A 12,605-nucleotide genomic window follows, 5' to 3' on the forward strand; every position below is an offset into this window, starting at 1 on the left:
GGTACAACATAATTTCTCTCAAGAAATGGTTGCAGTTCTTCTGATTTTAGCACTATACTGAAAAATACCTCTTGAACACTTAGAAGCTCGTTATCAGAATTTTAAAGCTCAAATCTTTAAAATTAGAGAAGCAGAGAGAGAGAGAAATCTCAAAAGTGTGAGAATTGAGTTATTGTTATTATGAGAAAAATGAAAAATATCAAGCCCTCATATAGGCATACCAAAACCCAGCTATTAAAATAACAATTAAGAAAACATAATTGCATATGAATTCCCCAGCAGAAAAATGGATCAAAAGCATTGAAGTAACATTTGAAAATTGATGATTGTTTCATTTTGCCAATAATAACATTCAAACACTCCAGATGAACTTGAAAAAAAAATTGAAAAGAAAATTTCAATTAGCTATTGCAATTCAAGGTTTTAATCTATGGTTTCCATTTGAAATCAAAATTTCAACATTTTAGATTTTCCAAAGAAAATTTAACAAAAATAGTGATAGAGAGAAAATGTTTTTTTTTTATAAATAAATAAACATATATATATATATATATATATATATATATATAAAGAATTGTAGAGGAGAGAAGTAGTGGACATTTTGTCGTGGCTGGCTTTACTTTTATTGTTGGCGGTCCCTCACTAACATTTAATGCACATATCACAAAGTCACACTCTTATAGATATTAAATGTTCTTTTATGGTAACCTTAAGAAGAAGAAGCCAAATCTTATCAATTTATTTTTCCCTTGCATTGCACGCTCACCAAAAACTTCTACCACATTTAAACAGTTTTATTACCGAAAAGCTGTCGCAATCAAGTTGCCCTGCCTTCTGGGGGTTTCACGTACGATGAAGTTGCATGCCCTGCTACATTTGTTGGTGTTCTAGCTAAGTGAACGTTAATTGTCCAACTGATTCGAATTTATATATATATGTATATATTGTATTGGCCAGTTGAAGTTTTTTGTGACAATATGGTCTTCCCAATCAACTGCCAAATTATTTATATCGATTCTTCTAATTGATTCAAAATTTGGGTGGGGAAGGGGAAACGGAAGGCGAAGGGGAAGGACTGAAGCTACAGATGGAAGGGATGAAAAACACCACATGATGATCTATTTGGGCATTCCGTCAGTTCAAGAGCCAACCCAGCCTCCATCCGACAACAACGTTGAGGCAGTCGGGAGCATATGATGATTCACACTCGGTTGATGAGGATCACGAGAACGTCTCATTAGATTAAGATTATTTTTTTTTTATGTAATTTTCAATTTTAAGACAAAATGGTACTGAATTTTATTTTAATTTTTATTGTTAAGGTATTTTAGTTTTCATTCATCCATTATTCATTCTTTATTTTAATTACATTTTATTGTAATTTTAGAACAAAAATTAAACTATAACTTAATGAAAAAAGTTTAAGAAAATTTGCCATATACTTTTTTAAAAATATATCAAAATTTAGCTACGATTTTGAAGCGTCGCAAAAATGACTGCCACAAAAATCGTCCCAAATTTACAACATTGACATCGCAAAAACGACCATCATAAATTACATCACAAAATTTATGACGATTAATTTCATCGATCATCATAAGTTACATGACTAAAATTATATATATTTTGCTTTATGGAAACTTATATAAAACCAAAAACACATATTTTTCATTAAAAATAAAAACACAAACAAATAAAAATATATAATAATTTCGAAACTACCATATATGTTCGTTTTCATAAAATTAAAAATGAATTTGTTTTCATAATTTCGATGAAACCATAATGAAAATTTTAAACCACGCCGGTAAGGACTTCTCTTCTAATATTGTTTGTCGAGGAGATTTGTACAGGAACGTCTTGGAATTTCTAATAAACAGGTAGAGGTCCATATTAAACCCCTGTCTAGACACAAAAGGTGCTTCTTAAAAGAAAAATTATCGAAGTAGAGGTCACTATTACTCGACCCCTCCATCTTAGAAAAGTGGCCGTCAACCGCAACCAAGACCACAAAGGTCTATTTTCCTAGCTAGTGCACTACAGACACTATCTGCGCAGGTGTTGTGTGTAGCGTAGCGTGTGAAAATGGAAGATAACACCGCGCAGGCGCAGCAACCACTTCTCTCCCCCGTAGATGATGAACAACTCCCAAGGCTTTCGAGCCAGGACTGTTCTGCCCAACGAATCTCTACCCATTTCATCGTCGATGGTGATGATATTCCTCCGATCACCGGAGTTGGCAGCTTCTTCGAGGCGTTCAAGGTGGAGTCCGAAAAGCTTTGGTATTTGGCTGGCCCTGCCATTTTCACTGCCTTTTGCCAGTTTTCCCTTGGCGCCATCACGCAGACCCTGGCCGGCCACGTCGGGACACTCGACCTCGCCGCTTTCGCCATCGAGAATACGGTCATCGCCGGTTTCAGCTTCGGCATCATGGTATGTTATTGCACCTATGTCCTCATTCACACATTCCAAGGAATTAAAAAAGAATATTGATAAGAAGACTTATCTTAACATTAATTTTAGAAAAAGCAGAAATTAATATGCATGTTATCATTCTATATTATTTAGGAAAATTACGAGACCACTTTAAAATAATTATATATATTTAAAAAACTCATAAGTTCTTTTGTTTTTTTTATCATAAACACTTATTCCGTCAATTTTTCTTTCTAAAAGACTCTACTATTAATTTTTACTTTGCCAAATTTTCCTTTATCTTTTTAGCTTTTGAGTTCTTTTATTTCCATGATACTTAATTTTAAATTTTTCTTTAAGTGGATCATTTACTTATAGAAATTGCTTACAATTATTTAACTTTTAAATTTTCAAATTTTTAATCTTTCTATTTAGATAAAATTAAGAATCTAAAATTAAAATTATCTTTGTTGATGTTACTTATTATTCAAAAAAAATTATTTTGGATAAAAATGTTAGTACTTCAAGAAAACTATTTTAACTAGTTGACAAAAATCCCTAACACCAACTTTAACTATTTGTTTGAATATTTTTTAGAACATTATTTAGTAGAGATCATTTTAATTTTTTAAACGAATGAACTTAACAAAAGAATTAAAATTATTTTTTTTAAGTTTTTACAAAAGAAATAAATATATTTTAAAAAACAACTAATTTTTAGAATTCAATTTTTTTTAAAAAAATCCTGAAGTTAATTAATATATATATCTATATATATATATATATTTGCCACTATTAGTTACCTCTCAAAATATTATTTAAATGTATGTAAACAGTGGGGAATGGGGAGCGCACTGGAAACACTCTGTGGCCAAGCGTACGGCGCCGGCCAAATCGACATGCTCGGCGTCTACATGCAGAGATCGTGCGTCGTCCTCCTCACCACCAGCCTCCTCCTCACCTTCTTGTACATTTTCGCGGAGCCCATATTGCTATTACTGGGGCAAAAGGAGGATATGTCGAAAGCAGCAGGTCGACTTTCGCTGTGGATGATCCCACAGCTCTACGCTTACGCCATGAACTTCCCGATCAGCAGGTTTCTGCAGGCGCAGAGTAAGATCATGGCCATGGCCTGGATTTCTGCCGTCGGATTGGTATTGCACGTCTTCTTCAGCTGGTTGTTTATGCTGAAGCTAGAGTGGGGGATGGCCGGCGGCGCGGTGGTTTTGAACTGTTCGTGGTGGTTCATAGTGGTGGCACAGCTGGTGTACATCTTCAGCGGGGCGTGTGGCGATGCTTGGACTGGGTTTTCGTGGAAGGCGTTTCAGAACCTTTGGGGGTTTGTCAGGTTATCTCTTGCGTCTGCTGTGATGATGTGGTGAGTAGTTTTTATAATATCTCAATATTTTTTATGTTATTTATTAGTGGTTATTTATTTTGTGAGATGGGATAAATGAGTGATATGATAACTTCGAATTAAATATTAAATAAGGTGATTTGGGATTAACTGTAATTGCATATTATGTACTTTGTTTAATCAAAATATTAAGATAAATATTATCATGTAAAATTAATAAAACCCACATAATATTCATAATATCCTTGCACTTTTTAAATTATATTATATCTTGCATCCCTTTTTTTATGTATAATATACACATATTTTTATAAATATTATTATTATTATTCAGTATAAATATATATATATATATATATATATTAAGTGTAAATAATATTATAGTATTATATATAATATATATTACTATTAATGTAGAGAAGCCTTTTAATTAGCATCTCACCTTTTTTGGTCTAACATTTCAAATTTTTTTAATTCTTAATTTAATTTTCTTATTTATTATCTAACTTTTCACTCTTTAATAATTATCTTTTGATATTTTTTTTCTTATTTTCATATAATTTTTCTCTCCCTAATATTTTATTATGACCACTTCCTTATAGATCTAGTTTTAACTTATTTTCGTACGTATATATCTTATTATCTAATAAAAATATTTACCCTACAATCATCTATCTTGAAATTTAATATAATTACAAATATCTTTTCGTTGTTTGAAAAATCATAACTTTTCCCATGATTTTAATATTCATTTGACAACAAACCCATTCTGTTAGCCTTCGTTAGATTTTCATCTATTTTTTTGTGTTGAACTATTTAAAGTACCCTTTAGGATTATGAATTGTAGTTTTATATATTTTGTTAAAGAAATAAAATATTTTATGGACTAAAATGCTTTATGAATTATTTACTTTACCTATCCTCAAACATTTTCTTGAAAAAAAAAAAAAAAAGATCTAGCAAGGATAAAACAATGTAGTGTTAGGCGCTTCTTAATTATTTTTTATTTTAAAAAATATTTATAATTTTTAAATAATAAAAAGTATCCATAATTATGTCGGAAGTTACTGTAACTTACCTTATATTATAATGGGAGGAAATGAAAGAGGAGTAAACCATGAGTTTGGGTGAGAATTGACAAGACAAGATAGTAAATTTAAGTTACATATGTATTTCAGTTACTTTCCTACCTTAAAATTAATTTTATAAAAAATCTAGCAATTTTATTGAATGCATTTTATAAAATAAAATGCTTATGATAAAGTAACGAAACTATATTTTCACATTCCTAATATATCTATACAAATGCTAACAAAAATTCTATCTAAAATGTGATCGTTTAAAAGGTAAAATAGTTCTCAGAATTCAAAACCATCTAGATATATAGCTAGAATATTCTACAATATGTCTATATACTTTCACCGATTATAACAATAAATAATTATATTATTCGAATTATGATGGTTTTTATATTTTGGTATTTAATTTTTTTTGTGTGTTTATTTATAATCTCAATGTTACAAAATTTTGCACTTTATAATTTATAATAATTTTTCAACTAAATTTTTTATCAAAAAAAACATCAGATGCAGTATATATGTGATACTTAATGATTATGTAATGTGATATTTTTCACATATGCATAAAATGTGATGTTTTTTCGAGAGAAAAATCAATAAAAAAAATGATCGTATATGGCCAAGTGCAATTTTTTTGTAAAGTTGAGATAATAAATTGACAAAATGAGCAAATTACCCCCAATGACAAAAAATTAGCAAATTACCCATTTGTGAAAAGAAACGTAGATCAGTTACACCCCTCATATGAGTTCGTGTAATTCACGCATTTTTTCTTTAATTATTTTTTTTTAGTTTTTAATTATGAAAATTATATTTATAACTTTATTTAATAACTGTTGAATCTAATTTGAATTTTAGGTCCAAATTAAACTAGTAAATCTACGGCTCAAATTTTGACTTATTTCAATCAATGGTTAATATTTAAACAAATATATAAATTTAAATAATATAAATAAACATATATAAAATATATATATATAATTAGTTATATTATATATATATATATATAGAGAGAGAGAGAGAGAACAGCGACGTGAGGACAGAAGAGGGAGGGGGGGATGGGCCAGCGATGAAGAAGGAAGGGGGACGCGGACGATGAGGGGGGAGCTAGGGACTCGGAGGGAGAAAGGAAGGGGGAGGAGAGGCAATGGCAACGGCAACATCAAAGGGGAAGACGGAGGGACAAAGGCGGAAGAGGAAGGGAAAGGGGAGAGGGGCAGGGAGAGAGAAAGGAAGAGGGATGCGGCGACGGGGGAGGGGAGAGGGTAGGCGGGGGTAGCATGTATTTTTCTCCCAAAAAAAAGTTTTAATCATAAAATATAAAAACAAGTATAATTTGAATGGCAAAATATAGTTTACTTAAATAATTATATAACAATTATGAAAAATTTTATTATTAGGATGTATATACTTGGAATTGTAAATGGTGAATTTTTTAAAATCAAATAAGAAGCATAAATTTTTAGTTTATTTCAAGAATAACATTATTCAGATAACAGTATTACTTTATCCAGATAAAAATTATTCAATAGATTAATAAAAAAAAGTTCATAATGTTATCCTAAGTATTTTATTTTATAAAATTCATTTAACCAAGTTGCTAGAATATAGAACCTCTCTTTTTTTAGCGTTGGATGCAGTTGTTGTATTTTTATTAAATATATTTTTCATTTTTTTTAAGAGTAAATATATTTTTTCTTCTTCATATGGTTTTGCAGCTTAGAGGTATGGTATATGACAGCACTTGTCCTCTTTGCTGGATACGTAAAGAATGCAGAAGTAGCCGTCGATGCTTTATCCATATGGTATGTACAACACTTTATACTAAAATTTGAGTTTGTTCGAATTTGAACTTATTATACGATAAATATAATATATTTAATATATAATTGATGTACAATTTTAAAAAAAAAGAACCAATTATATAGCAGATTTTTATTCCACTTTTTTGCATTTATCATTAAATTTACACTTGTCAAAAACTAACATATATTTGAGAAATTAAAAATAAATAAAGCATAACTAAAGTTTGTTAATTAATGTATTCAAGGCTTATAAAAAAAGGAGTCGTTTTCTTCTTTGTATGTTTGTGTTATGTTAACAGGATGCAGACCATACATATCTTAAAAATCCACAGGGCCACAAAAACTGCTACCAGATTAAATTTATTGATGTATTTGTTAAAAGTTTATGTATTTTTTTGGGTCCCATAAGTATTGGAGTGTCATTTTTTGCTTTATACGAATGTCTTTTTATAATTTGATCCAATATTTTTTTGAAATTTTGCAAATTTAGGACAATTTTGACCAATTTCTTCGGAATCACGTGTTGTGCACGTAACATGCTAATTTGGGAATTTTCGACCAGCGTTACACTCAAATTGCCATTTTCTTAATTGCATGACCAAATTACCAAAATTGTGACCCCTATACTTACAAGATTAAAAGAATTGCAATTTTTTTGAAAAATATTGATGTCAATGGTAGCTTATAAAATTTCAACAAAAAATAAAAGCTAATAAATTTATGTCCTTAATCACAAGATGTGATTTAAAGTTACCAATTGTTGTGTTGTGTGTGTGTGTGTGTGTGTTTTTTTTTTTTTTGGTTGGAGGTCACTTCTATTTTATTTGAACATCATTTGGTTGATTATTTTCTTAATGGACTATGTTTAAACATGTCTTTATCTAATTAGTCAATCAAATAAGAAAATAAATTTGTAATTCATTCAATATTGATTCATCTTAGAAATTTATAAAATCCAATTTTGATATGAACTTTAATTTGAAATCCACTAATTGATAATTTATCCTAAAATTTTTGAAAAAAAATAGCAATTTTAATCGTATAAATGTAGGGGTGATAATTTTGGTCTAATTAAAATCAATTTTGGTAATTTCTACAACTAAATTACATGAGAATTAAAGAACAATATTAACTGAAAATTCATAGATTAGCCGGAAATCCCCAAAGTAGCGTCTTACATGCACAACACATGTGATTTTCTAATCAAATTGTCCTTATTACAAAATTACAAAACCAAATTACAAAACAAACTCACCACGACAAATTGTAATTTTCGCTTATAAATTGATATTACATAATGTCTCTCTTGCACTTTACGTATATATATACATTGTGCTGCAAGGCCCTTGCATATATGTCCCATCACCAAACCATTATGTCATCTCCAAAATTTGTTCATTATTTATTTTCTTTATGTTACAACAGTGTTGTCTGCTTCAACGCTTAACTACCTTACGAAAAGACAAACCATCTTGTCTGCCGTTATTTTCATAGTTTATAGCAAACTCTTTATATTTACAGCATAAACATAGATGGTTGGACAAAGATGGTAGCTATTGGATTAAATGCAGCAGTAAGGTTAGTATTTGCCGCTACTGTCAATCTTCTATCATATTTTTATATTATATATATATTAATGTCATACCAATAAATAATTTATATGGATGTGCGTGTTCTTTTTTTCATAATATAAAAAAGTATAATTAAATTAAATTACAAATTAAAAATATGGGCTAGAGTCGCATCAACGTATGACACGTACGGATGTGCGATAGAAGATGTTTTACCGATTAGTACAACATGTGTATACATGCAGCGTAAGAGTGTCGAATGAGTTGGGGGCAAGTCATCCAAGAAGTGCGAAGTTCTCGATGGTGGTGGTGGTGATATTCGCATTGCTGCTAAGCAGCCTCATTTCCGGCACTCTCCTCATCTTCAAGAGACAGTATCCATATTTGTTTGCAGACAGTTTAGATGTTGTACAAGTTCTTTATCAGCTCACACCATTGCTCGCGTTGTGCCTCGTCGTCAACAATATTCAACCTGCTCTTTCAGGTAACTCATCCTTATACTATAATTAAATTACAGCGATTTTTTCTAAAATTTGTAATGATTACAAAATACTTTTATATTGTTCAAAAAAATTACAAATACCTCCACAAAATTAAGGTTGTCTAGCAAATACCTCGTCGTGACAGCCCATTATAGAACGTATTTATTAGACGACTGTTAATTCCAGTGGATATTTGTAATCTTTTACACAACACGGGGTATTTGTAATTATAACACCTCAGGAAGCCCATTGTAATTTACCCTTGTACTAAATAGAAAGACTTGACTCGCATACGATGTCGGTATAGGAGGAAAAAATGCAATTTTAATCCTATAATTGTAGAAAGGAGCAATTTCGGAGCTGTTGAAATCAAATTTCTCAATGTGGTTGAGTAACGAAAAAATATTGCAATTTTAGGACAATCCCAGCCTATTTTGCCGAAATTCTTTATTTAATTGAATCACATGCAGTTGATATATGATTTTCAAATGAAATTGGTTTGACTTGGCCTAAAATGCATTAATCAAATCTTATACCCATAGCATATATACGTAAAATGAAACAAAAAATACAACATAATTCAAAATTAAAAAAATGGAATCCATGAATTTCGAGTTGAAGAAATTAAGGTAGCTAATGACTGCAGGAGTGGCTATTGGAGCTGGATGGCAAACATTGGTTGCATATGTGAATCTTGGTTGCTACTACATATTTGGCATCCCTTTGGGTCTACTACTGGGGTATAAACTTAATATGGGCGTACAAGTAAGTCTAATTTTTTCTTTTTTGATAAATAAAAAAAAATGCTTGCAATTAATTAAAAGAACTATAAATTATGATGGATCCAGTCATTAGAAACTTCAAGAATAAATGTCAAAATTATTTCTTTGTTAAAATATTAAATATTAAAAGATTTTTTTCATTACCAGCTTAAGTTTTTGGATGGTGTAGTGGTTAATTTAGCCCAACAAGAGCTCCTGAATTTGGATATAAAAGAAAGGTTTCACGTGCAGGGTTTGCACGTGAGGAGTGCGTGTTAAGATATTAAATAGGGACAATTACACTGCCCTTTTATGAGATTTAATATAATTACACGTAAATCTCCTATAGTTTTGAAATCACATTTGGTCCGATTGACTTTTTTTATCCAACAAATAGATCTTAAGTTAGTCAAAATTCACTAAATTTGCTGATATTAGTAAAAATTATTGAACCAAAATCCATTTATCCCATTGACTTATAATTGGTTTATTGCAGGTCAAATAAATATTTTCTAATCAAACTACCCTAGTACATCTTCACACATGCTAATGCATATGAGGAGATATATTTTTATCCTACCCTTATACGTCTTCACCTTTATAATGGTAGTTTGATCATAAAAAATTTATTTAATCTGCAATAAGTCAGTAGTAAGTCAATCGATAGTAAATATGAATTTTCATTCAATTTGTTTTCCAATATCAACAAATCCCAAAATTTTGAGCAGCATATGGATCTATTTATTGAATGGAAACAAACGTCAAAGTAGTACCAGAAGTAATTTTTCAAATTACAAATTTTTTTTTGTAATTATCCCAAATCATAGGAAAAAACAATATATATATATATATATATATATATATCCCTACTAAATATTAAACCATAATCCTCTCACTTAAAATTTAGATGAAATGCTCGTTTAACATGGTGTTTTTGTAATTCACCTTATGACGCCATACATGAACTCCACATGTAATCTTCTCTATCGATCATGCTCAATTTATACAGGTAAAAAATAGTATTTAAATTTCTACACGATGGGCATTTTTCAGGGTATATGGATTGGAATGATGACTGGAACAATTGTGCAAACGCTCTGCCTCTTCTTGATGGTCTACAGAACTAATTGGAATAAAGAGGTTTGCACCATTGACAACTCTCAAACCATTTCTTTACCTATATATATGCATTTTATTTAGAGTTTCACGCTAATGATAATCAGAATTTTATGTGAATTTATTTTAATTTTTTTCATCGTGTTTGGTTATATTAATATATCCATCGAATCGATATATTACTCAATTTATTGAATTATAATTATCAAAAAAAAAATCAGTATTTTTGGGTAAAATTGCAGGCTTCAGTGGCCGCGGAAAGAATCAGAAGATGGGGAGGTGAACCAGATCCTAAAGCAAATACCCTGGAGTAATATTTCAAGATGAAAATCATTAAAGACATTAGGATTAATCACTGGGGTTTCATAAATAAATTTGAGGTTACAGGTTTGAATCCTATCGACGTGAAAGTATTTGTCTCATTTTATATGAATTTATTATAATTTAATATTTCATAGTTCTTTGTTATATATATTAATCGAATCGATATATTGCACAATTACTCAATTTATTAAAAATATTTATGTAGTTAAGTAATTACCGCTTATATAGAAAAAAAAAATACTGATGCATTTGTTACGCCGACGGGACTTAGCCAGATACATGGACATCGTCACCGGCTCATTAGAAGATATGGGCTTTTCTAGTTTTAAATGTTGTAATTAAGAAATAGTACTTTTTATTTAATTTTCAAGTAAATATTCATTATTTTGAATAGGGTAAATTATAACGATCTTTTTTAAGGTTTGACATAATTACGAACACCCTTTGTTGTTTGAAATTATCGAACTTTACAGTTACTGTATTTTTTTTATTTTTAAAAAAATTAAAAACTTATAAATAATCAAACGGGAGGGATGAAAAAATTTTAAAAATTATTTAAAAAAAAAGTATCCACTTAGTCCCAAAAAAATTAAAAAAAATAAAAATAAATAAGATTATAATTTTTAATCCACATGAGCATTTTGGTCAATTCACCATAAAAATGAATGAAAACCTAACGCCGACAGTTAAGATCAGGGGGTATTGATGATTTTTTAAATAATAAGAGGGTATTCATAATTATACCAAATCTTAAAAAAAGTCATCGTAATTTACGCTTTTTGAGTATTAGTTAATAAACCGGCGGGGATTCGTCTATACCCTGCCTAGCTCATACGACTTCACCAAAAAGGGTAAACAAAATGCTAGTTTGTCATTAATGACCACAGGAAATATGCATTAATACCTAAACACATTAATGGAGAACCTATCAATGAACTTTGTGGTCCCATTTATGGTGGGCACAAACAGCATTTGTGGCCCTTGCATGTCAACACCCCCACTCCAATAATGTTGAGAGATTGTCCAGGATTTTACTTGAATTTGTGTTAGTATTGCTCATATCCCAAAGGAGTAAAATACGACTCTATTGACTTAGTTGTAAAACCTACAAAACACACCAGCATTACAACCTACGCAAATGACTCGGGTTTAATTTTTCGATACTTAAGTTAGTAAATCGTAAGAGAAGTGATAACGAAGGTCCAAAGAATATTAAAGAAGCATGACTATATATATAAGTTTATCCAAAATGTATGATTTCACATGAATCACAATAACTAAAATGATCCAATAATCAGACGGGCGAGTCCATACATATTAGGGTTTAGAGTGCACCGGAGTCGACGAGGACTACATACAACCTTCATAAGATATATCCTTACATTAATATATATTGAACATGTGATATTGTTAGATTGTGACAGATAATATTAATTTATCATATTTTTAAATTATAATCATATGTCATGTATAAAATAATTTAATATTTTGTAATGTATCCTCCTATATGAATTAAGAAATGGTGTGACATATGAATATCAAGAATCACTGTGAATACTCCGGCTACAACGTGATACTTATGAATGAATAAAAATAATAGTGGAGACAAATAGCCAATTGGTACTATTCCAATTCAAACCAACAACATTGCACTTAAATCAACTTTAATTATTGTAAATTAATTTTAGACTTTCA

At 30.0% G+C, this 12,605-nt stretch overlaps 1 protein-coding gene across 2 annotated transcripts; it reads left to right on the forward strand.

Moving 5' to 3' along the window:
- The first annotated feature begins 1,816 nt into the window (after positions 1-1,816).
- Positions 1,817-11,039, forward strand: LOC105168298 (protein DETOXIFICATION 29). 2 transcript variants are annotated; one of them, XM_011088322.3, is made up of 8 exons: positions 1,820-2,433; positions 3,252-3,793; positions 6,570-6,656; positions 8,178-8,234; positions 8,473-8,711; positions 9,356-9,474; positions 10,524-10,610; positions 10,829-11,039. In XM_011088322.3, exons 1-8 carry the CDS (start codon positions 2,086-2,088, stop codon positions 10,898-10,900), a joined length of 1,551 nt encoding a protein of 516 aa, XP_011086624.2. In that variant the 5' UTR covers positions 1,820-2,085; the 3' UTR covers positions 10,901-11,039. The 2 variants fall into 2 exon arrangements, with proteins under 2 accessions (XP_011086626.2, XP_011086624.2); XM_011088324.3 differs by lacking the exon at positions 9,356-9,474 and having other exon boundaries at positions 1,817-2,433.
- The last annotated feature ends 1,566 nt before the right edge of the window (positions 11,040-12,605 follow it).

Source organism: Sesamum indicum, linkage group LG8 (assembly GCF_026168435.1).
Source record: "Sesamum indicum cultivar Baizhima isolate 11 linkage group LG8, ASM2616843v1, whole genome shotgun sequence".
NCBI lineage: Eukaryota > Viridiplantae > Streptophyta > Magnoliopsida > Lamiales > Pedaliaceae > Sesamum > Sesamum indicum.